This window comes from Scleropages formosus, chromosome 20 (genome assembly GCF_900964775.1).
Source record: "Scleropages formosus chromosome 20, fSclFor1.1, whole genome shotgun sequence".
Lineage (NCBI taxonomy): Eukaryota > Metazoa > Chordata > Actinopteri > Osteoglossiformes > Osteoglossidae > Scleropages > Scleropages formosus.
The window spans coordinates 2,070,183-2,096,608 of NC_041825.1; the positions used below are offsets into that span (position 1 = coordinate 2,070,183).

The 26,426-nt window shown below is 43.2% G+C and overlaps 2 protein-coding genes across 4 annotated transcripts; both read right to left on the reverse strand.

The window, feature by feature from the left end:
* Positions 1 to 593: 593 nt before the first annotated feature.
* Positions 594 to 21,885, reverse strand: LOC108918963 (mitogen-activated protein kinase kinase kinase 3-like). Of its 2 annotated transcripts, none has more exons than XM_018726624.2 (17): positions 20,172 to 21,885; positions 16,260 to 16,343; positions 14,167 to 14,288; positions 13,528 to 13,568; positions 12,237 to 12,336; positions 12,018 to 12,131; positions 11,134 to 11,254; positions 10,080 to 10,213; positions 8,285 to 8,358; positions 7,784 to 7,839; positions 7,601 to 7,696; positions 6,832 to 6,996; positions 6,287 to 6,435; positions 5,198 to 5,329; positions 4,858 to 4,987; positions 4,566 to 4,743; positions 594 to 1,521 (listed from the first exon to the last, which is right to left on the reverse strand). In XM_018726624.2, the coding sequence occupies exons 2-17, from the start codon at positions 16,261 to 16,263 to the stop codon at positions 1,293 to 1,295; spliced, it is 1,845 nt and encodes a 614-aa protein (XP_018582140.1). In that variant the 5' UTR covers positions 16,264 to 16,343; positions 20,172 to 21,885; the 3' UTR covers positions 594 to 1,292. The 2 variants fall into 2 exon arrangements, with proteins under 2 accessions (XP_018582140.1, XP_018582131.1); XM_018726615.2 differs by having other exon boundaries at positions 7,784 to 7,851.
* A 392-nt stretch (positions 21,886 to 22,277) lies between these two features.
* On the reverse strand, positions 22,278 to 26,374 carry taco1 (translational activator of mitochondrially encoded cytochrome c oxidase I). Of its 2 annotated transcripts, none has more exons than XM_029246868.1 (5): positions 25,599 to 26,374; positions 24,385 to 24,491; positions 24,088 to 24,221; positions 23,327 to 23,489; positions 22,278 to 23,218 (listed from the first exon to the last, which is right to left on the reverse strand). In XM_029246868.1, exons 1-5 carry the CDS (start codon positions 25,915 to 25,917, stop codon positions 23,009 to 23,011), a joined length of 933 nt encoding a protein of 310 aa, XP_029102701.1. In that variant the 5' UTR covers positions 25,918 to 26,374; the 3' UTR covers positions 22,278 to 23,008. The 2 variants fall into 2 exon arrangements, with proteins under 2 accessions (XP_029102701.1, XP_029102702.1); XM_029246869.1 differs by having other exon boundaries at positions 26,331 to 26,373.
* Positions 26,375 to 26,426: the final 52 nt, after the last annotated feature.

A 26,426-nucleotide genomic window follows, 5' to 3' on the forward strand; every position in this document is an offset into this window, starting at 1 on the left:
TTATTTGGTCACTGCTCTTTTGAGTGTAAAAGAAAGCAAAATGTTGTAGCACCCTAAGATGACGGGGACACGGAATACCGGGGTAAAGGCCTGGGAATACGGATGGGTGTAATGCAGCCCTGTGCTTTACCAGTCTGACACGCAGAACATTCCAGCACTTTCCTCACCTGGCGTTTCAGACAACTAACACCCACCGTGGAACAGCTGCAAGCCAGTAGCTTCAAAGATTTCATCTACTTCTCACTTCATACCTCTAAAAATATCAGAGCAACATCAATATATAAAAATATATTTGTATATATATTCATACATTTTTAAAAACCAATCTAATGAACACTGGAGTATAAATAATATACAAGCAGTTTCACATTGATAATAGAAACAATTAGAAAAAGAAAAAAACAAGAAAATGTTACATTCTTTAACTAAAAAGTGCATTTGTCAAAAACTGAAATAAAATAAACCAATAGTGTGATGACCAGCATGTAGGCCAGTTTCAGCACCTCAAATTTCTTCCATCACATAAACACAAAACTCAAGTGGCACATTGAACACAATCATAGTAACTGCCTATTAAAAATACTTTTTGGTACAGAAAAAAAGAAAAAATCTTTTTGGGAGACAATTTTCCTCTTCCTAAGCAGTGTTTGGTGACTTGACCAAAAAAATCCAGGGAAATGTTCTCATTTGAATACGGGAAAAGTTGGCAGCACGGTGCAGACAACTGAAATCCTGGTGCAGAGAGAAGAAAGAAAACAGCAAGTCTCCTTCTAGACCAGTCTGCCTGCGAGCCCTGCACTGAGTCGTCGACCTGTGAAGGCAGAATCTGCAGGAAGACGAGTGCAGTTCTGGCGAAAGAAGGTCAACATACTCAGCCGACAACGAGTGGCACCCCCTCTAGAAAGGGCCAGGTGCAGACCTTCAAGACAAAGCCAGTTTTTACTATAACAATGTGAATACTGACACTAACTTCCGGCAGGTAAACACTCAGGTCCCCAACTCTTGGCCAGGAAGTGTCTTTGGTACGCACACAGAGCCTGTCCGGGGGAGGAATGAGGCCCCGACAACACAAAACCGATAGCCATGCGCCTGGGATCTTGTGAGAGATCACAGCACCCCCCAGTGTACACTTATAGTTGTGTAGCTTCTGGCACTGTCCTAACTGCTAGCAACACACATCTTCGATGCAAAGAATGCCAAAGAGGTTTTCCTGCCGAACATCGAACGCAGCATAAATAGGAACAAACTCGGCGGAATCCAGTACAGAAAGCTGGGAGGGTGTAACCCTGCTTTCAGCAGAGAACCTGGGAGAAAGGGTGTCGCAGCAACTCCTCTGCGGTGGGCCGGTGCCGAGCCTCCACAAAGATGCACCGCACAAAGTCGCGCGTGTGCTCCGATGTGTGTGGTGGCAGCGTAGGGTTGGTGGGCTGTGTGGCAATCTTGAAGATGGCTGCCATGGCCTCATACTCCGCCCATGGTGGCTTCTCCGTAAGCATTTCCACCACAGTGCAGCCAAGGCTCCTGCCAAAGAGAAGGGGGGGAGCATAAATGCTTACAAGAAAAGACCTGTATGTGTGTGAATTAGGAGAAAAAGAGGAGATACACCAGTTCCTCTGATAACAGAATAAAATTGCTCCATGAAACAACAGCTGAATTTTCATTGTGGGAGGGTCAAATTACCATTATTTTTTATTGAAAAGAAATCATGTAAAATTACTTAAAATACCAAAATAAATGACAATTTTAAGCAATAACAGTCCATCTGTGGAACAACAGACACTGGAACAATGGATTTCAGGAACAGCAGACAGTGTGTAATTTTTTTTTCCTGGAAAAAATTTTTTCATTTATTAAAAAAAATTAAATGCATAAAAATAGAAAACACTAAAACATTTTAAATACATAAACACACATACAAATGAACCTAAACATACAAATATGTGCAAAAAATGCACCTTCAGAAGAGTGTGTCGGTCTGTCACAGTTTGCTTAACGCCAGTCAGTCAGAGCAGATCCAGCACAAGACTCAGGCTCAGTTCCTCCCTCTCAAACTATGCGAAACAGGCTCCAGTTCCCACATGTTCCTAGCACTCGTTATCCATTGGGTTTTTCATTTTAATTTTTTTTATATTTGAGTTGCATAGTTGTTTCCACAAGGGGCAACCATGCATATGTGCATATTTATTTACATTTTCGTGTAATAAAACATTGTGCATACAAATATGTATGTATATAAATGCGTGCATGTATGCACACATACAGTATATACAGTGTACAAAAAATATGAATCACCAAGGACAACGGATTTTCAGAATAACAGACACTGCCGCCCCACCATTTAGCCTGTTGTTCCAAGGACGGACTTTAAAAAGGTATTCAGTGATGGCACATGTCATATAATATTTGCAACAAAAACATTATTTCTAGCTTGATGTAGCACTCAAGCAAAGAGCATACCCTGAACTGAATCAGTCACAGTTACTCAGCTGTATAAATGGTTAAGTCACTGTAAGTAGCATAACACTGTATTAGCCTTGCTCTGAGAAAAGCGTGAATTAAATTAACTAAAAATAATATATTTACATTTATTCATTTACCAGACACTTTTTTCCAAAGCAACTTCCAATGAACACTATGTAGTGTTGTCAGCCGACACCTTATATATCAAGGTGATTTACATTGGTATATACAATATTTACAACGAGTCACTCATCCATAACATACTGAATGTCTTTCTGTCGCAATATTAGATTAACGTTAAATGACGACTGCATTTGGTTCAGACTGAGTGTAGCTGGTGTTATTATGGAAGTGGTATGTGCTACTATATTTAGTGTGAAAATAGGCAGACTGACACGGACAAGGACCTTTTGGGTTTGAGGCCCTAAGTACGCATGTCTGACCCAAAATGCAGGTGACTAAAGGCGATATACATAATACCCATAACAGAAGCGACTGTGTAACGTATCAAAATGCTGTTGTATTGAACTAAGCCGTTGCATTAAAAACAGGTATACATTTTCACAAGATTTTGCTTTTTGTTGTATGGAACCCTATTATAGGAGGGCTGAGTGTATAGTTAAGTACACTGATAGAGTCCTACAACCTAAAGTAAGTCCGCAAAGCACTGGGGTGCCTCAAAGGCAGGGCACGCACCCTGCTGACACTCTCCAAAGTCACTGCTTAGGTCTTTTTGCTACAGATGACACAGTCAGTAACAACTGGAAAAATGGTGCCGCTTCCCAGACCGTCTGGATTTTGGCCAGCTGTGCTCTGCCACGAAGGAAGTCCTAGTCACAATTGGCGGACGGTACAACTAGAACGTGCAACTTGGACCGCTGTCTGCAAACAGGCCGTAGCAACGGGACTCAGGAAGAGGACTATCGTGAAATTCCAGCCTCTCATAAGAACAGGGCAGGAAAGATCAGCCAGTTTTATTTTAATACCGAAAGAAATGTTTTGGTGGAAACTTCTCCCCATGTGTTATTGACAACGGTAGCATGTTTGTGCTGGCAGATAGTCACTGTGAACAAGCGCATGTGTTTCTGAGGGGCCTCTCCAGGGCAGTTTTCCCTTTGCCTTCTCCCCTCAGTGGCCCCCCGGAGACCACGGGACCCTGGAACATTCCAACCCCCAAAAGAGCTGGTGGGTAGCAAGGCTGGGCTGGCGCTGAGCCAATTGGGTCCCTCGCCTGACGAGATGCTGTCCAATCAGACTGCAAACTCCTGAGCCCCAAATCAAGCCTTTCCAGTTTCTGTTGATTCAGGGGTTTCTTTAAAATAAGAACTACTTCTTAGCATTTCTTAGCATTTACCTGGAGAAAAAAACCTTTATATTTAAACCTTCAAAGAGCAACTTCACAAGTACATAAGAAATAATGCATGTGACAGCATTTACACCCACCTGTAGTTACTGCATGAGTCAAATGCAAGTAAACATAAAGACAACTGAGGATCAATTACTATTTATAGCTAAGGAAATAAAATGTGTTTACCACAACCACTAAAAATATTGTAATGGGTACTGAATCCTCTCAGAACAAATAAAAGTACATGCAGGACAGCACTCATAGTTGTAAACATGACATTTACATTTAATCATTTATCTGACACTTTTCTACAAAGCAACTTACCATGCTAACCTACTATTTCTATTACTATAACTATTTACCCATTTATACAGCTGGGTAATTTTACTGGAGGAATTTAGCTGGAGGTGAGATTCAAACCTGTGACCTTTGGATCCAAACTGATACAGCTATAAAGAAGTTCACTGCAGGTGCCGTCTTACATTTAATTTAAACCATATTTTATACCTTCACATTCTAGCCTAGGACATGAGTCCGTGACCTGATGTCTCAAATTCTTCCAGTTTGTAAATCAGCACCTGAAAGGCCTGAGGAAGACTTTAGCTCCAAAGAATGAAAACAAATATCTCTACAAAAGGAGGACAGCAGCAGCAGCCTGTCTTCCCTGCTAAAAGTTTCACTAATAAGTGAATTTCTTGGCTGGAGCAAAGTGATTCAACAACACTGGAAGAGGCTGACGTCACGTCGATGCCCTTACCATACATCTGCCTTCCGGCCATAGCCCTCACCGCTGATCACTTCTGGGCTCATCCAGTAGGGGGTGCCTGTAACAGAACGGACACCTGTGCTGGACATGCAGATGGTCTGGAGCCTCTTGCTGGCACCAAAGTCTCCCAGCTTCACATTGCCAGCAGAGTCCCGCAAGATGTTGGCACCTGGGTCATGAGAACAATTAACACACAGGATGCTGGAGGTACTTCAACCCCACAACTGGGGTGGAATATTGCCACAAACGTCCTGGTGCCAATCACCCGGGCTCTACTCTGTACCTTTGATGTCACGGTGCACAATCATGTTGCTGTGAAGATAGGACATGCCCTCAAGAATCTGCCTGGTGTATTTGCGGGTAACATTTTCCGTCAGGGCGCCATAAGCCTTCAGCTGGTCCTTAACCGACCCCTGAGAACACAGTGTTAACTGATGAAAGAACATTTGTATTTATTCATGCACTTAGCTGCCGGTAAGAAGACTCCGATGCAGATGGCAACACAACAGTGAAGGGCACACACCAGCAAATACAAGCAGGAGCAGACCTGACCTAAAGCAAGCCAATTCCTGATGAAACCCACGTGTGACCGGGAAGGTGCAACCTCAAGGAAGGAGACCCACCCCTGGCATGTACTCCATGAAGATGGTGAGGATTTTCTCGTTGTGGTCACGTAGGCAGCCATAGTATTGCACAATCCGCTCATGGTGGAGATTCTTCAGCAGCTGTATTTCACACTCCAGTGCACTCACCTCCTTCAGAAAGACCACACCGGTGGTGTGAGCATAAGCCGTGCATAATCTTACATTAAATTATGTAATTGTAAGCAGGGACACAGTCAGTGAGACCAGACCCTTTCAGTTCTTCAGAATCCTGGAGCACTTTCACAATCCGGTGTGAAATGAACATTGCCCGAAATGTTCATTTAGAAAACAGAAAGGTCACTGAGAACATCTAGTAGGCGGATCATTACACTTCATGCTATAGAATTATTATTATTCTATCTAAGTTTTGTTTAGGAAATTCATTTACTTCCTTGAGAGTGTGTGTGATACAGTGGGTGTATGTGTAGACTCGTCCCAAATTCCTGTTCTTTTTTTTTTTTTTTTTTTTACAATGAGAGAAAACTGGCAGCAGATAAATATCATGGCTGGACTTGTTATTTTTTTCCTTAAAGGATCTGCAGTGGGCTACATACACCCCCTACAGCTTCCCCTTGCTCTAACACAGGAAGTGACAATGCATGTTTTCCCACTAGCAGACAGGAAACAGCTTTGAAGAAAAAAGGAAGAAAAAAAATCTTCTTTTCTCAATTCCTGGCCAAAGAATAAACATCCTCCTTGGGACAGAAAGCTTCCTTGTAAAAAAGTTTACCTTGGTTTCATTTTCTTTATCCCAATGGTGCAAATAAATCCTTGGTTTCACTAATACCAGAACTGTTCCCCTCCAACAAACAGGGCAAAAGCAGGTGCATGTATATAGCATGTAGAGAAATTTCCTGCTTTTTGGAATAAAATATATGATAATGTAATGCACACTGGCATTACATTATCATATACAGTACTGGTATGATAATGCATATATTGGTACTGGTATGCTACTTGGGATAGGCTCCAGACCACTGCAACACTAAATGATAAGCAGTTACTGATAATCGATGGATGTATGGATGGATAATGTGCTGTATATAAATGTGCTTCACGCAGTCATACCTTGCTGGTCTCCGGACTATGTGGGTCAAACTGAACCTGTTTTGCAGCGAGCTCTCTTCCTGTGTCAACGTCATAGCACAAGTAGACCTGTCCAAAGGCACCTTGTCCGAGGAGCTTGCCTCGCCTCCATGTCAGGGGGGCACTGGGAGCTAAGTGTAAATCACACAGAAATAAGACACTTAAAATCAAACCTCACTGATCCACAGTTTGCACTGACAGAGCTGAAAACAGCTACTTGAGGCAATGACAGAATGAATGAACTAAACTGCAGTGATACTGTATACTGCAGCAGCACTAATGCAACTAAGACCGCTGCAACACCTGCTAATTATGGTAAAAACACTGAATCTGGCACTGGCGATAGAACAGATGATAGAGCAGCTGAAACTTCTCCCTAAAGAGCCCCATTAAACACAACAGTGACCTTGGACAGGCCATTCACATTCTCGCTCTGCCAAAGACAGAGCCAAGCACAAACTGGAGTGCACACTGAAGTGTGTACTAACATACAGCAAAGGAGAAGGACCGCACAGGAAAAGACTCACACTTATGGGGTACAATGCGCTCCTGCGGGCGCAGTCGACCCTGTGCCTCTGCCAGCTGCCAGGTGGAGCCCAGGCTCTCCTCACTGTTGTTTAGCGAGCGCCTGGATGGCACCAACGTGAAGAGGTTCCCATGTGGCCTGCGGATCCGTGGGAAGGTCCGCCGGCCTGGAAGGAGACGTGAGGCGCCAACAGCTCAGAAATCATGACAGGAGAAATGCAATTCTATGCTTACACATTTACAACAGCTTGGAACTTCTCGAAATATACCCTGTGAGAACATTTATAATTTATTCACATATACTACACCTACAAGAAATACTATAAATTGTTGAATCTTACTTAGGCACACACCAGGAAACCTTGGCTATAACAGGTTAGCCACTAGTGTTTAGAACACTTTAAAAATGAAGGCTTCAAATTTCACATATTATTATTATTATTATTAGTGGAGCGTGTTGATTTTCAGAGTACATCTGCGAACAGGAAAAGTTCAACAATTTTTTTTTGATGAACTGTGTCTCACAAGAGAAGTATCTCATATCCATCTACATATAGCATATACATATACATATAATAATGAGAATACTTTAGATTCAGTATGTCACTTACTGTGATTCATAATAACGGCTGGGGCCCTTGTCCAAATAAGGTTGGTCATCCGTTATACTCATTTATAAATGCACATGATGTAACAATAGAAGAGACGACCCCTTTGCAGCATTTTTTATGTTCTGCATACACAGAAAGCAATCATGACACTGTATCTAACCTTCATTGTGGTCTTTGTGTTGCAGGGACACATGGTATCGCCGTGGGTACGTCCCTCCTTTTCCCACTACCTTCTCATAGTTGTGATTCTCGCGGTCTGTGGCAGAGCACAGAAAGATAATATTACCACACAACAACGTACAGGAAGTCAGCATACCTGCAGAGTTGAAGCACTTGGACATACCAGAGAATTCCTGACGGTTGTCTGGGTAACTCTTGGCTCTGTACATCCGGGACTTCCTGAGGGCAGGACTGCACGGTCAGAAAGACCCAGTCAACGCACATCTCGGCTGCAGGCCTTACCCACATCTGTACAGTTCTGTCTTTACATTATTTACTTGTGTATCCTTATTTACATTTATTTAAGTATGGCTTCATTTATCTTTAAAATAAACCTTGTTACTCCAGTGTATTACAGCAGAGCTACTACTAGTGGAGATGTCAACTCATAACTTTCAGATTTGGCCTTCAATCACTACACCACAAGTTTCTTTGTTTGCTTTGTTATGCTCTTGCTTACTCTGAAAGAGAATTTTCTATGAAGACATTCAAGTTGACCCACCTTAGCCCCCTGGCACAGTTGTACAGCTCTTACCTGTCTAGCAAATATAAATCTCAGCTTCCCAGATCCTCTCATACACCTTTAACATTCCATCTATTCATCTGTATGACCCAGTATGCTCACCTGTCCAAGTTGCTGTCCAGGGACTGACAACTGCCAGATATGGAGTTCTCTGCACTGCTCCAGGGGTCCAGAACCTTTGCAGGGAGGCCAGAGGGTCAAACATACAAAAGCCTGAATGGCTAGAATGTAGTCCAGTTTGTTTCTAAGCTCTGGGATGCTTTATTTAGTGAATAAAAGATGAAAACCATCAGGGACCATAGGTTCACTACTATGTAGCTGCTTTAACCCATTTAATAACCCAAAAACTTTGCCAAACCACCCAGAATAAACTGTTTCTGTATTTTTTACAATGTTAATTCAGTTTGTTTCCCAGCTCTGGCATGCTGTATTTATGAAAGAAAAGCTAGAACACTATGTTCTCATAATTTTGTGTAGTCTATATGCTCATTGCTGTACAACAGGTCTTATCCTATTAATGCAAAAACCGACAAAGACAAAATATCTCTTATGACGTGATTTCCCTGTTCCTTAAGAGTTTCTTGAAGTTACCCTTTACCTGCTTCTGTGAAAACAACAATAAACAGAAAGTCAGACTCTTTTCCTGCATGTGAGTCCAACAACTCAGCTAAAAGGGCAGTGATCTACTGGCATATAAAGCAGGACAGGAGCTCATGTGTTAAAAAAAAAAAAAAGGCAGCCCACGTGACTGGAAGTGATTAGGTGCCGGCCTGGCTTTGTCCCTAGTTCTGCCTGTGTTGTCTGCTGCCTGCGAGTTATTTCGAGCCAATCGTAGATAGCATCTGTAGCCCTGCATTAGATACAGGAAACACAGGAAAAAGCCGAGCAGTCGGTCGCAACAGAGTAGGAGGAGAAAAAAGAAGTGTGTACTGAACTGATTAAACTCTCAGTCAGTGTCCCACAAGCTTTATCTAGCTCTTGGAGAAGCCCCTTCTAAAATAGGTGAAAAAAAATTATGTTTGCATCGGTAAAAATTATAGCAAAAAACTATTCTGGGAAAGCTCTAAGCAAAAACTATTATAATGTTGCTTAAAACCTCATTTTTGTTAGCAGCAGTAATAACCATGTACGGTGTAAATGTTCAGGCACCATAACTTTATAATCATCAAATCAAATAAAATTTTAAAAAAATTGTATTAAGGTTATCAGGATTCATCTAGCCTGCGTTTTATGCACCTACTCGAGCGATGAACATCGGTACTTCAAGTGAAGACAAACTAGTTTTACTTAAGAATCACATCTGCAATTATTTCTCTTTCTCCTAAGGTAATGCACAAATTGTATTTTCGCTGAGATGTATGTCACTTTGGAGAAAAGCATCTGCTAAATGAATAAATGTAAATAGCTAAACATAGTATAACATATAAAAACAATACATTTTTGCTTAGTAAGCGAATCTAATCCATAGACACAGGAGGTTTCACATTTATCTGACTCTTCTCCAAAGCGACTTACAATGTTAAGCAAATCACAATTATTTACACAGCTGGGTAATTTTGCTGGAGCAATTCAGGGTAAGTACCTTGCTCAAGGGTACTACAGCTGGAGGTGAGACTCAGACCTGCGACTTTTGGGTCCAAAGGCAGCAAGTCTAACCACTACGCTACCAGCTGTCCCAACATGTCCTCCCTTACTTCCATATTTTGAGAAATCAAGTGTTTTCTTTTATTACGCAGGAAAGCATCAAGCAAAACATATCCTGGAATCTTACCCTGAAGTACAGCACTTTTTTGAAAGTGCCGGCTATTTGTTGAGGTTTTTATCTACACTGAAGCAAGAGTAAGATTGCCTTCCCAGTGCAGCGGGGGATATGGCTACAGGCAGGTCTGCGACTCACGTTTGGATCCAGGCTCTCGGGGATGAACTCGCCCTCGCTGTTAACACTGGTATAGGATCCCTGGCGGGCGATTCGCTGCTGCCGCTCTGGAACGTAGCCGGGGGGTGGAGAGCTGCGGCCTGTATTCAGGGAACCTTGTTGGGGGAAGAGGGGTTGAATCATTGATCATCAACAAAGCAACAAGATTACCAGAGGGAGACAATGCTAATGCAAAAAGAAAAAAGACTGAATTTGGACAGAACGGACAGACTATCATTGAACATGCAGACAAATAAAAAACACAGCCATACTGTATAAAACAAAGTGGAGTTTCAAAGTAGTTGGTTAGTTTTTGAATTATCAGTGGTACTGTTGTATACACTACAGAGAGAGTGTTTAACAGCAAATGGGGGACCCTTTTATCTGTCATTCAGACAAGTCAAAGGAGAATGTGACAGTATTATGTAATATTATGACACTAATTTTACTATCTTTGTCACCGGTGGACCTTCTAAAATGCATTCACGGGAGAAGTCAGCAACTGGTGAATATTAATTTATCATGGATTACACCTCCAATGTGTTAGACTTTTGCTTTTTAGCCTACTGCTGAAGCACATGCTAAGACTGCTAGGCTAATGCTACACAGAAATCTGATTGGCCAGCCTCCAGCAGGCTATTGTGGAGCGGCCAGTAATGCTGGACAGGAAAGGGAAGAGGACCCACACTCAGAGGAAACCAGATGAACAACAGATGGGGGGGTCAGGGAGAAAGAGAGGAAAGTGGGTATTAGAACCCCACAGTAGACCAAATGTATGACATAAACATATGACATATATATTTCTAAAAGCCAAATATATACAAAAAGGCATTTAGATACTGGTTTTCCAACACATTAGCACAGATATTTAATGTTTTTATGCGATAAGAATGATGCCAGAGATACGGGTCAACTGATTTTTTGGCATACAATTTCTTTGCAAAAAATTTGCCAGTGACACACTTTCCACAAGTGGGTGAACAAGCTGTTATGTGGCCAAACATAACAAGGCAAAGGAGACAAAAGGAACACCCACTAGAGGAGAGATACCGTCCCCTGGGCTCAGTTGACTGGAAGGTTGCACTGACGTCGCTATGGGATTGGGAGCTCTTCATGCGAACCTGCTTACAGGCAGTTGCATGGGAGAGGGTCGGGGCCTAGGGGCAAGGAGAAGAGACTTAGATACCTGAATGTGTAGAGTCAAATGCAATTCCAGATTTGATTAATCCTGATAAATGCAGGGCAGATACCAAACATTAATTCACTCCATAATATATAGAGATTTGAACAAAACCCATTCTGTGTAAATAAGACTTTCTCAGTGTTGGAGCTACACTTGGAAACCTTTACCTATACACTTCATCTTTAGATCCACAAGCTTTAAAGACTTAGATGGTAGCCTTTAAAAAAAAACACACAGATGCAACAAATGTAAATATTCTGTGCACACTGGACCCTTCTACAGCGTGGCCAAGTAGCCGCAGAAACTGTTGACGTCGACCCTGTTAGGGAAAGAACCGCCATTCAAGGCCAGTTCAGCGTTTGCTCTTGGGATCTAACTGGCACTTCCTGTATTGGAAAGTAGGGATTTAAAAAGAACAACACTTGATGCAGAAGCACTTTGACCCACGAGAACAATAACAGTCACGTGTCCCATGCCAGGCACTACTTCCCCAACACATGCACAGAGACTGAGGTAGAACAGTTACACAGGGATGCATACGCACAGGATTCACACAGATATGCAGACAGCACCATTCACATAGAGGAAGATAAACAACTGTAAGGACACACAGTAAGTATGACATGCTGTGAAGTTATGCCCTTAGCAAACTTGTAAATAGAAAACAACATTTAAAAAAGTATTACAGTATGTGCACTATACTACATAGATGTAAGGCCACTGTACACTGCACTGACATTGTTATGCTCCTGGGTTAGCAGCAGGATCTTGATGCTTTTCATGTTGGAGCTGCGGTCCAGAAGATCAATAGCTTTGTCCAAGTCATCCTGACTGTGTAGAGGTATGGACAACTGCCCATGAGGAAAGGAGGAGAAAGTGAAGTGTTAGCCAATACATTTTTATAACACTTTGCTGTAACCACTGGAGCCCCAAAAACTGCTGCGGTGCTGTACCACCTCATTGTTCATATAGTGCAGGTCCAGCTGCTGGCCAAACACCGACTTCACCTTCTGCTTCACTTCTTCAAACTGAACTGGCCGTCCAAACATCAGTATCCTGCAGACGTCAATTGGATAAGACAGGCAAAAACCAGGAGCAAAGACATGTGGCTGATGACTGTTAGCATGCATATTCACTAATAAGTAAAAAACAGACTGTAAAGAAGCCATGAAAAACAAGGGCTGCTGCCTATCTCTATACCTTACACTACTTATGGCAAAGTGGACAAGGTAGCTGCCCCGTACTGTACTATACTACTCATGCCACTTTGGAGCCAGCCGCTGTACACTCACATACAGTCATTTGAAAAAGACAATTCTATGGTTTATATATCAGGAAATTACATCTAAAAAATGTGATCCTTAACAGGTCCTAAAATTAGGTAAATCTAACCACAGGTGACAAAATACATAACAGACCCCACTGCCACTGTTTATTTAACAAGACAACTTAAGGTAACATTCAGAAGTAATGGGTGGAAAAACTAAATACACCCCATGATTCAACAGCTTGTAGAACCACCTTTAGCAGAAACGAGCTGAAATAATTGTTTTCTGTATGAGTTTATTAGTCTCTCAAAACATTTTGGAGGAATTTTGGCTCACTCTTATGTCTAACACTGCTTCAGTTGATTGATGCTTGAGAGCATTCGTTTTGCAGAGCTCCCTAAAGGTCCCTCTGCAGCATCTCGATGGAGCTGAGGTCTGGACTTTGACCTGACTGTTCCAAAACTTTGATTCTTTTCTTTCCCAGCCATTCAGCTGTAGATCTGCTGATGTTCTTTGGATCATTGCCCTGTTGCACAACCCAGTTTCGGCCAAGTTTTAGCTGTCGGACAGATGGCCTCACGTTTATCTCTAGAACAGTTTGGTACAAAAAGGAGTTTACAACGCAATGGCTGCAAAGTGCCCAGGTTGTGTGTCTGCTGGACCATTGGTATGAAATGTTTTTGGTGATATGCTGTATTTGGTTTTTGCCAAGTGTGATGTTGTCCATAATGCATAACACATTGGCTTACTTTTTGTTGAATAAATAATGACAGTGAAATCTGCTATGCATTGTCTATTATTGGAGGCTAGATTTGTCTCATTTTAGAAGCTGGTGATGACCACATGATTCCTATTTATTCTAATATGTAAAACCACTGAAATGAAAGAAGGTATACTTTTGTTTTCACATGACTGTACCCTAATACATGCTGACACAAGTACATACATGCTAGAACATCTTAAGGAAAATAAAACTCACCTTCTCTCTCCACAGAACTCAAACTTAATTCTAACATCATCCTGCAAGAGCAGGAAGAAATGGTCAACAGGGATCACCCAGGCATTCATAAGAAACATGGTAGAATCTCACGTTTATACTCATGAGCTCATCATACACCTTCTTGTAATACAAAACTAACACTGATCTTGAGGCATTGCTGCTCTTGTAATTTTTTTTAATGAAAACACTTTTTTCCTACACATGAGACTTTTCTTATTTTTTTTTAAATTTAATTTATTTTCATTTTCAGAACCGCTTGTCCCTTACGGGGTCACGGGGAACCGGAGCCAACCCGGTAACACAGGGCGTAAGGCCGGATTTAATTTATTTACATTTTTTAATTTTTTTATCTATCTAAAAAGTAGTACATTTAAAATTACTTTTGGATTTGATTTGCCGTTTGCTTCAACAGTAACAGAATTTTAAATCAATGTACAAGGTTTGAAAAAAGTTCAATACATTTAGAAAAACATAATGTTTTAACGTGTATCAATAAATCTTTCATATCAGAATAACTATTAAAATACAGCATATAATTAAATGAAGATCCTATAGTATGTGTCTTGAAAGCATGTTTGAGACATTTTAACTGCCATCAGAATAATGAGTGTGGCTCACTTTTCGGTGCATGGGGCTGGCTGGCTTGACCCTGCTGGTGTCGAACCCGAGCACGGGTTGACGTCGTGTCATCTGAAGGGCCACCAAATCCTTCATGATGGAATGGAGAGCTTGCTCTTCATCTGAAAAAATGTGGGAGAGACAAAAATGAACAAAGAAATGGTGAGAGACAGATCAATGGAACTGCAACATTAAGATGCAACAAAAACAATGGGAGGGAGATTAACAGATGCACTTCATACTCTTATCTAACATAGTTTTTCTAATGCATTTGAACTGTTTTTAGGCAGACCCATGTTTAGACATCATTTCATTAACAGTTTACAAAGGAAGGCTAAGGATTTCTATATACCGCACCACCTCAACCATACACTTATATACACACATTTCAGAACCGCTTATCCCATACAGGGTCACGGGGAACCGGAGCCTACCCGGTAACACAGGGCGTAAGGCCAGAAGGGGAGGGGACACACCCAGGACGGGACGCCAGTCCGCCGCAAAGCACCCCAAGCGGGACTCGAACCCCAGACCCACTGGAGAGCAGGACTGCGGTCCAACCCACTGCGCCACCGCACCCCTCTACACTTATATATTCAAATGAAAATCCTTTTACACTAGAGTTTATTGACTTTAAATCCCATTTTTTGATATATGAATTTTATGAAAACATGAATTTTTTAAAAGCATGCAAGTTCACCTAGAATATGCTCTGCAGTAGAATACAGTGGGAATTAAGAAATAGGTGGGACGGCCAGTAGCATAGTGATTAGAGATACTGCCATTGGACCCAAAGGTTACAGGTTTGATCCCAGCCTCCAGATGTAGTACCCTTGAGCAAGGTGTTTACTCTGAATTGCTCCAGTAAAATTGCCCAGCTGTATAAATGGGTAAATAATTGTAACCTTAACAGCAGAAATCTCTTTGGAGAAAAGCATCAGCTAAATATCCACACTGAATGAAGTTCAAGCCACATACTGTGTATAAGGGTTCATTCCTGTAAGAATATGATTCAGCTTACATTGTCCAATAAAACATTAACAATCACTTGCCTTTCCATTATATAATTTCAAGGCAATTTTAGAAAAAAAAACATCACTGGCAACATATAATACTGGTCCTTTTATAGCAGGTTGATACAGTTTACTCCTAAGCCAACTATTAGTAGTGAAAGACAAGAACACAAAGAGTATTGTCCCAGAAAAGAGCCAGAATGTCCAAGCATAATGTATTTTTATTATGTCAGGAGGTACCTGACAGTGGGTGAGAAAACTGAACACTGTGGACAGAAGGGAACTGAGCCTTCAGTATAAAAGTTCAAGTCAGGAGGAAAAGGACTGGGCTGAACAGCTACATAAGTGAAATTGATGAAACAACTGAACCAGACTCCAGGAAAAGGTAAACCAAGCAAGTAAAGTCATGCTAAAGACCTGGATCATCTACTGTTTTGACAACCCCTGAGGGGTTCTTGTATTCATGGCAAATAAACTCTGGATATACGGGAACATTTTTCATTGTCATTTGTTTCATCAGTGTTTATTGCTTTTAAGTGCATGAAGTATTCATGCATGCTGGAAAAACAACTATGGAGCAATGAAAACACTGAAAACCTGTTCATATTTGTTTCTGAAGAACAGTGGCTCCTACAGAGACAACAAATCAAGGCGCTGACCACCAGATTGTACACTACTGCTTCCAGGTGATTAAAGGTGATTTGTGCCTTGGAAATTAAATTATTTTCTTTTGTAAAAGCCCTAGCCTATACTTTCTTACTGTACAAGAGTAACACTTTACTACTTGGCCATGCAATGTGGTTAAGAAAGGCACAGTAATGTCTGTCACAGAATTCACATTCAAGTTTCTGAAAGTGAATGACAGTATAAAGTAGGATTTTCCATGCTGAATTATTGCTTAATATTCAGAGTGAACATCTACAATAAAGTGTTTTGGAAAAAAAATAAATAAAATTCATCAGTTCAATAACATACCTTGAGGCCCAAAGATATGTACAGTAAATGCACTCACTCTCAGCAAAACGAGCCACACGGGATACTGATTTATGATTGCAAGTCACACACCAGTTAAAAACTCACCCATTTTGGGAATGTGCACTGCAGACACAAAAGTGACTTCCTGTGTCTTCTAAACTATATTCTTCTTCACCAACCAGGAACAACCTGTAAGACACCAAAATTAACAAGGTACTCATGACATTCTTATTATGGAAACCCTATTCTTATCAAAAGCAGGGAAACTAAAGTGGAAGCATTTATGGCATTGCACATATGATCAGTATTACAAAAGTAGTGAAGTCAAACTACGTCTAAAATGCAAGACACATATTCCTCATATAACAAGGTCCCACACACTGAAAAAAAATGGTTTAATGGCTTGTCATAATATATGTAATTTTGACATGCAAATTCAGTACAATGACACCAGTGCCTGTTATGCTGTAATTTTACTTTCACACATGTCCTTTGTACAATCAGCCCGCCATTCATGGCTCAAAACTACACAACTCCCATCCTCGGTTATCGCTTTAGTGTAGTCATTCGACACCAAACAAAGTGAACGTGGAATAAACAATCAGGGAAATATTGAAGGAAATTACACAACACAAAACAATTTAACTTTGCACAGAAATTTTTAGCTGAAGGCAATATGGAAGAACAAAGTCCTATCACTCTGACAGTCTCAATCGCAATGATTAATGTCCATCTAATATCACAACTGAAACAGCACACCATTATTATTATTATTATTATTTTAGAAGATGCTTTTCTCCAAAGTGACTTACAGTGTTTAGTTGCTTAGAATTATTTACCCATTTATGTAGTTGGGTAATTTTTGCTATTTAGAAAAAACTGTGACTGGTGAAGGATAATAGCGAAGGACTTGACATGAGGAAGGGCTGGGAAATGGATTCTCTGAGACAGGGATGCACTGTCTCTGGTCTCCTGCTGCCAGGAAAGATTTAAGTAAAAGAATATGAGGACACTGCCCCTCCTCTCTTTGTGCCACTGGGTCACACGCATGCAGCCACGGACACGCCAGGTACAGGTTTCCCGCAATCATACAAACAGCTTTAATAACATGAACACCCTAACACTAATGCTATTAAAACCAAATGAAGATCATCTAGTGTCATCTACACAGCACCTCATCAACATGTATAAAAATACACTTTATTCTAGTTTTTTAAATCATATTTTCCAACCTGGAACTGTTTCTTCGCCCTAGAAAATAATGTCAGTTAGATCCCCCCACAAGAGGAATTCACCTAATAGTGTGATTTCACTGAACAAATGAATTCTGTCACACAAAGGATGGATGCATAACTACTACTTTCTGTTAATGTAGGGCACACTTTGTATTTTCTATGAGATGTACATAGCTTTGAAGAAAAGCATCTGCTAAATGAATAAATGTGCATGTAAATTTAGTATTAACTGAAGAACTTGTAGGTATTACAGTATGTCATCCAACAACTGTTTTTTTATATTCATACACTGCACAAAAACATGTCTGTACAAAACATCATATTCTGAAACAAACACAGTAGTTTGGCATCCTCTGATACCTTTGAGGAGAGAATGTTATAAATACAAGGTCAAACACAGTGTTAATGAATATTTTTCACCTTATGCCTTTCATTTTCATATTTTTACACAGCAGGATGTTAAGGCATAGTGTTATTGTTTGTCCAATTCCAAATACAAAAACAGAGCATGTGGCAGTACAGGCTAGAAACACTGAAAACAACCGTCAGAGGAACCTTCCTCATATATGATAAATGTTACTGTGTGGAAAAACAAAAGCGTCCATAAGAATTACACATATATTGCAGACAGACAGAAGGAAGTCATTTTACAAAAGAACATGGATGAGATTTGCCAAGAAGCTTATTTGCCAAGTTTGCCTTATTGAACATGGGCCATACCATATAACCATTCCATTTAAAAAAAATTGTCTTTTTAGATGGAAAGACTTTAAACAAACTTTTGGCATATTTCAAAACAATCTGTAGGCCAACTTCAACCCACATACTGCTCTGAAAAATAACTTAGACTTTTATTGCGGAAATCAAGACCAGTTGAACATACATGCTGTGCCAAAGGAAATAACACAAGCAAACAAACTGCAATGTGCCCTTCAATTACATAATACACATTGGGACACTTCCTTCCCTCCCCTTGCCTGCATCAGCCCAACATCAACAGCCGGTGACAAGGCCAAGTACAGGTAATCCAGGCTCTCAAAATCCAAGCGTAACCTGCAAGGGCACCTGCATGCAACTAATGATCATATACTGCAGACCGCTAAGGAATTCCAAGCATCTTCATCCAAAGCCACAGGAACATTGTCACTACAGAGAAACATTATCAATCCCTATATCTCCTGACTGGGAATGTAGGAGCGACTGCCGGCAGCTCAGCTGTATGCCCTTCTAACAAACACAGAAGGAATGCTGAAGTGACTGTCGAATACAGGTCACATTAATCTTCAAGCGGTCTTCACCTTATGCGTCAGGGCGACATACAGTGAAGCCCACCGCAGTACAAAAAACTGACAAGTTGCCCTCTCCGCATCTTACACCTCAACAGTGCAAGGAATGCAGTGAAAGGATACTGCCACCAAACAGGGTCATGAATACAACTGTTCTCTATGTTTCACTACGGATTTTTAATCATCACGTTCTTCTGTCATCAGTAAATCCCATCCTTTCCAGTAAATGCCAAAACAATGGGCACGGTCTAAGAATTCCATAACTACTTCAATACTGGTTGCCAAGATATTCCAATTTCCTATAATATTTCATAGATGACACAGAAATGCTGGAATTTCTATCAACTGACAAAGCCAGCCATAAAAAGGAAGTCTGGCTGCAACAGTTTAAAATGAGAAAATATGCAACTATGGATTAGAACACAGACAGTTTATTAAAACTTTTAACAACATAGTTAAGTCTGCACACAAGTCTATGGTAAGATATAAAGCACTTTAACAATGGAAAGCTGCTTGCTATTTATGAAATGTACTCCTTTTGTACTTGAGTTCTAAATGTGTCATTTAAATACACTTAACCAAAGTATGCAACCTGAAAACCGAGAGTAATGAGGTTTAGTACGTAGCCTATGGTTTAGCCACAAACGGAAGCATCCTTCGTGGGATTTGACCCTCCAAACTTCTATTCAAAAGTTCAGATCCTTAAAAACTGAAAAATAAATAAGTTTAAGAAGTTTTTATTATCTTATATATTTATCCTAGTTATCTACATGCATCAGACACCTTTGTCCAAGGTAACCTACTATGCAAGGTTAGTATAATAAGCTCTTAATGATTCACCCATTTACACAGTAAGGTAATTTTCACTAGAGAAATTCTGGTTAAGTTCCTTTCTCATGGCTGCAACAGCAGGAGAAGGATTTGACTGCAAAACCATCATTATAACTGCTATGACCCCTGCTGACCCTAAAATTGCCTGAGGTAAATAATCAGAAAGGGATGATGTAACTGCATTTTAAGTAAACCTCATTAAGACACAAAAGAACACAATACCTTAGCTTTGCTTTTCTTACACTGTTTTAACTTGAAACTTTAATCGCTGTTTTACATGATTCGGACCAAAGTGCGAAAACACCCCATCAGCATGTTTGGTATTTCAGATTTATCGTAACACAATGTCCTTGCTTCCTGTCCCTAATAAGACCAAGGGCAGAATAAATTAAAACGCATAAATAGATAAATGTCTGTTTATGTAATGTTGATGTATCTGAACTGAGGTAGAGGCTTTATTTATTTGTTCACCACCACACATTGGTTTATAGGGAAAACATCCAAACTGGACTGCAGAGTTCAGCTGTGGGACATGGAGCGCAGCCACAGATGCGGCGGAATAGATCACTTTCGTAGGAGCTTTCATGGCCATGATCGACAATGGAAAATGTCCAGTGCGGAAGAGTAAAGATGGACTCAGAGGGGTGTGTGCCTTTCACTCTCACCTGTCGCAGGTAGATGGCTGGCCCAGCTCTGCTCCGAGGACTTCAGTGTGACAGCGAGCAGGATGAGCCATGCACCATCGCTTTTCTTGAGCGGAAATCTCCAAAACAAACTGGAGACGGCATGGAAGCCACTTTGCAGAACGACCCACGCTACGAACGCTCGCAAGCTTTCCAGACCAATCCGAGTCACTGTAGAGCCAGCGCGCGTGTCACTTAACAAAAAAAAAAAGAACTTTATAAAAGCACGGGTTGTGAAGCTTACATATTAAAGGTTTCACAAATAGGATGACTTTATAGAAAATTTGCTCAATAACTTCACAGTATGCTTGAAGAGAAATTGCCAAATTGCCATGTGCAAGAGAGAAGTGGGGGCTGCAGGTCCTCCGAAGGTCACCTGGGCCAGCGGCAGCACTGCCTACATACAAAGTATATAAAGTTTATATGAAGAGGATTCGTATTCCGGGAGCCTCAGATGGGGGTCCCTTCCAGCTGTCCCCGGCCTGCAGTGTCCATGAACGCAGCGATGGCAAAAAAGGGGGAATGCTGATTGAAAAACCTCTTATAACTCACTCAGCAGTCAGTCATTTCTCTAGAAAATTACAGCCCCAAAAAAATCATTAAGTGTTTTTTTTGCAGTTCATCCCCAGTGGACTCCAGCTGAGCCGCTTCCTCTCATCTTTTCCTGCCAGTTGTGCGCTTTTCCTCCCTTTTGACAAACTAAATGGCCGCATTCGAGAGGTGACAGCTGAGCGTGAGGAGAGAGGTGTAAAAAGGTGTGTGCGCGCGCGCGAGTGTGTGTGTGTGTGTGTGTTTCGCTCGTGCGCGGCGGGGTTTCCTCTCCGCTCCTCTTTTCCTGCCGAGCGCGCCGTTTCCCTGCGCAAACGCGCGGCTCTCGCGGACGTTTCGCAGCGGCGCGCGTCCGCAGCAGCGCGAGCGCGCACCTCTTAACCGCCGAAATCTGTTGTTTAAAGCAAGTAATAAGTTATTTAAGTCGAGGACGTGCACTTTAATAAATGCCACTTTCAACCGTTCAATAATATCAATTCAAACGCGTGTCGAGGAGACTTGTAAGATTTATAGCAACCGCGCTGTATACTGCATGATACACGTTTTTATATTCTTAACTTATAATGAGCCCGCGATTTTTGTTTCATAAGACAGTTCAGTTGTGGTTTACCAGAAAGTTTCCTCTCAGGGCACAGTTAGCAACCTGAGATTTATAACCGTATATAACGGAGACATTGATTCAGCAATGGGTGAAGCGCCCAGCCGTGCCCAAATGAATAAACGCTGTAAAATTGCTGTTGTTCACCATCAGTACACCGACTTATCCGAAACAAAACCAAGGCGAACGAGAAGACCGAAACACGACCAACTTTCCTTCTGCTCGAGTCGAGAACTCGGTTTGCGCTCGAAAAACGGAATTCGAGATTCAGATTTGCACACTTGTTTTCCAAGCCGGCAGCAAAAAAAAAAAGGTACGAAATCCGAGATGAAAATGAACTGATATTCCAAAAAGCAGTCAAATTCTGAAGAACAGCTGCGAAAAAAATGAATTATATTGCCGCGAATTTCCTGACAGAAAGTGTCGTTCACCGGAACCAGTCCGCGAGGCCCCTCGGCGCAGTCCGCGAGCGCGAGACAAGTTCCCTTTCCTTCGTCCGATTTCCTAAGTGTCGTCCGTAAAGTGACAGCGAGTCGCGCCGAGCCGTAACATCACGTTAACGCCACCGAGCAGGATGAGGAAACCAGAGCCGCAGGTCGGGAAAGGGGGGTGGGTGGGGGGGGGGGGGTTGGCGCTGGCGCCCCCTCGTCTCTCAGTGCAATGGGCGACGCGCGCCCGCCGTGTGAATTGCGCGCAGTGGAGCGGACACGCGCACTCGAGCACAGAGATAGAGCGACTAGATTCACTCGCTACACACTCGTCGCCAGTGCGCTGGTGCGCGCGCCTTCTGAAAAAATAGTGCAAATTGTTCGCTTGGCGCTGTGTAACTCACAACACTTTTTTGAATAAAAGAAAAACCAAATTAAGTCTTTCTTTTTTATTGTAACTTTTTCAACAATAAGGCATTTTAGACAAAACCCAACATCTTTTGAAAACACTGCAGTATCTCTTTTAAATAAGAAAAAGTCTGTGCCATTCTTCCAATTTTAACTTACTCTCAATCAGCCATGGGACAAAAAAAGGGAACTTTAATCATCTGAGAACTGGAGCACTGTACTATGGTGATAGATATACAGTGTACAGAGCTACTGTGTTCTCTGGTAATGATAGTAATGCTGGGAAAAGGTGGAGGAGAAAGAGAGACTCACTCTGCACAGCTGGTACCCGACATACAAACAACTAGCACTGCGAGTCTGAAAGTCTAACGTGACACAGAGTGGGCAAAGGGTCCGATAATCAAATGAATGTAGAATAGATATTCATATGCAAATTAAAGTTGTTTACCATTTTGCTTTTCTTGTATTAGCGTGTTGCAAAAGGAAACGTGAAAAAACACAAAACGATTCCTTTTTCAAACCGTTCAAAACGGCCGAGAGGGGTCTGAGCGACGTGTTGTCATACATGAATCGCACAACTTCGTCCTCAGCGGCGCGTCCGCAGGTATTGCGCAATCCTACATGAAGACGGCAGAAGGTCCAGCTCCCCATTCTCCTGATGCACGGACTGGCCGGTTCCTGATTTTCAATCATTCTTGAAATGATTTCATAACATCGACGACTGCTGAGAAGTCACATCGCCGACTCCTTGCGTGAGCGTCCACTCGTAAACGGTAACGGAGCAGCGTTCCAGAGGCGCGCAATCGTGTGGACGTTCTCTACTGTTTTCTCAGCATTCAGTCCTGCGCTTGAATATTGTCCCACACTCGGACCACGTCTGGGTGCTCGTTGAGGGAGTCGAGTAGCTGAGAGGCAGCCTCTAGCTGCTCCAGCGGCAGGACGGCGTGGTTGCAGGACACGAACTCGAGAGCGGCGGACTGCGTGGCCAGACCCAGGGACTCCAGGGCACTCCGTACGCCGCGCAGAGACGATGGCTCGCAGATGAACTGCGGTGCACGAGACCAGAGACAGGCAGGCACTCCGGATGTATTCCCCACACACACACACACGTGCTTCAATACAGGTTCAGGATCTGGATCCCAGGCCCCTCTCACCTGCAGCAACGGCTTCTCGTCCTCGTCCTCAGCGTCCCGCACGTCCTCAGCCCCAGCCTCGATGGCCAGCTCCAGCGCACGCTCCGCGGATACGCCCTCTCCCGCTGTCACCACCACTCCTTTGCGCACGAAGCAGTGTCGCGCCCCGTCACCCATCGTCCCACTGCGCACGGTCAAGGAAGGAAAGGGACAAATTGGTGCGTCGGTCTCACCAATACATATGGACTTGTGTGACATGTCCTGTGTTCTTGTCCAACTGCACCTCAAAACTTAACGCACATTTGGACAGCTGTTAATGCAGCAGTTAGAGCCGCTGCCTTTTAGCCCAAGGGTTGCAGGTTCGAGTCTCACCTCCAGCTGTTGTTCCCTTGAGCAAGGTACTTACCTTAAATTGCTCCAGTAAAATTACACAGCTGTACAAATGGGTAAATAATTATAAGTAACAACATTCTATGTAGCGCTGGAGAAAAGTGTCAGATAAATGAATAAATGGAAATACTTCATCAAATCCAGATACACCCAACAAGTGGTGCTGTGACTTGGAGATCATGGGTCTGAATCCACCCTCCGCTGTAGTACCCTTGCCCGAGGTACTTGCCCTAAAGTGCTCCGGTAAAAACTACCCAGTTGTAAATGGGTAAATTACTGGAAGCTGCTTTGGAGAAAAGCATCAGTTAAATAAGTGACTACAATGTAATATCTAATGATGTTTTAAAAAAAAAAAATCCATCAGAAGAGAGCAATAAGCAGGAAGTTCTGACCCATGTTTCTGAATCAGGTGTTTGAGCTGCTGATGGGTCCGTGTGTTATTGTCAGTCAGAACCTCGATGAGCAGCATGGAGCCTCCTGGTCCCCGGGCCTCGTAGGTGTTGGACGTTCCTCCCTTCTGCTTCTCCTGGAAGTGTGTACAGCGACACAGAGAAATGTATCCCTGAAGACAAACTCGGAGCCAAGGCGACACGCACCGCCTCACACCGTATGCGCTTTCTGAGAATTTCCCTCCGAAATTTTGCGAGGTGGACCACGGTACGTGTGCGTAAAACTTGGCGAAGCCTCACCCCCCCTTTGATGGCAGCCTCAATGGTGGCCTTGGGCATGCTCTTGCTGCGGCACTGCTCCACAAGGCTGGCCAGCTGGGCGTTGAACTCCGGGTTGGATCCTCCCTCTAAGCAGGAAAACAAGAATCATCAGCGAGCAACTTGAAGGCACCGATCGCAATCTGAGCGGCAGCAAACTGCAAAACGCGTTGCACTGCTCTGCTGCGTAAACGTGTGACCGACTGTGGATGAAGGTGTGTGATAAATAGCTGCTAGTGCAGTGGTTAGCGTGCCTGCCTTTGTACCCAAAAGTAGCAGGTTCAAATCCCACCTCCAGCTTTAGTATCCTTGAGCAAGGTACTGAATAATCACAGTAGGTAACTTTGGAGAAGCGTGTCTACCAAATGAAAACATGATGTGGAAAATGTTCACATCTATGGAAGTTTGTAACTCAGAATGTTCATAACTTGAGGAGGCAGTGAGATTCAAACATGCAATTTAAGTATGGTAAGGTAGTTGCAGAGTGTGGTACAAGACTGCAGTCCAGCACAGGGACAGTAGTTAGAACTGCTGCCTTTGCCCAAAGAGATCAGACTGGAATCCTGCTTCTAGCTCTTGTACACTCAAGCAAGATACCTACCGTAAGTTGCTGCAGTAAAATTACCCAATGGTCTAAATAGGTATATAATTACAAGTAACTAAACACTAAGTCACTTTGAAGAAGTGAGTCCACGAAATGAAAAGATGAGATGGAAAATGTTTATGTCTTTGAAAGTTCACAACTCAAAACGTTCATAACTTGAGGACTGAAATACATAAGTACATTTATTTAACATGTTTTTTCTCAAAAGTGACTTCCAATGAACTCTATGTAGTGTTATCAGCCCGCACACCTTATTCATCGCAGTGACTTACACTCCTAGATACACTAGTTACAATGGGTCACTCATCATCAGCAGAACACACTCTGGCTGTCACACACTATGGGGAACAAGAACAGCATGTCTTTGGACTGTGGGAGGAAACCAGAGCACCCGAAGAAAACCCACACAGACACGGGGAGAACATGCGAACCCCACACAGAGCGAGTGGGAATCGAACCCACGTCCTCTCGCACCACCCAGGGGCTGCGAGACAGCGGCGCTACTCGCTCGCTGTGCCAGCCCCCGTGCCGCCCATGATAAAGTAAAGTAAAGTAAAACATAGTAGGTAGGTGCAGAGCGAGGTGCGCTCACCTCTGACCGCCACCCTGATCATCATGACCAGCTTCATGAAGACCTGACTGCGCACCGCATCTCGTGGTCCTTTCACGTTCTTCACCTTGGACCACTTGTTGTGGCCCGCGCACAGCGGGGGGTCGCGGTGCACCGCGCGCCTCGCCTGGAGGGACACCGCCGCCGCCGCCGCCGGGCATGATTCCGAGACCGAGATGAGCTGCACACGCCGGGCCCCCTGGGAGGTCAAAGGTCGCAGAGAGCCCGCCACGAAAGGAGCCCTAGTCCGACAGCTGCGGGGCAAGAGCCAGGCGCCGGCAAGCAGACCCACCGCGGCCATGATGAGCTCAGTCAGTGTGTGTGAGCCCCTAAACCGTGGCCGCGGTCCCTCCAGTCCCTGCAGCAGCAGAGAGACCGGCGGCCTGCGCAGAACCTGAGAACGGGCCGGCCAGCCGGCCGGCCGGCGGGCGGGGCAGAGCGCGCGGCCCCCTTCTCGGGCACGTCACGCGCAGCCTCGTGCCGCGGCGCCTGACCTGCTCGAGACAGACCGAGACGGTGGCTGCGACAGTCTCTCTCTGTCTGTGTGAGCCGCGCCAAAAAGTAAGTGCTGAGCGCGACCTCGCTCGCGCGCTCTCTCTCAGTCCGCGCGGTGATGCGGCGCCGCGAACGCGCTCCTACCTCGCAGATGCGCGCTCACGAACGGCGACAGCGCTGTCAAACACCGCGCTCCCAAACTACGGGTAACATATTCACCGTGAAGTCGCGCACGGGAGCGTTCGGAGGACATTCATCCGCCACGGTCCGTCCGGTAACGGGTCCGTGTGGAACTGAGGGCGCTGGTGCGACTTC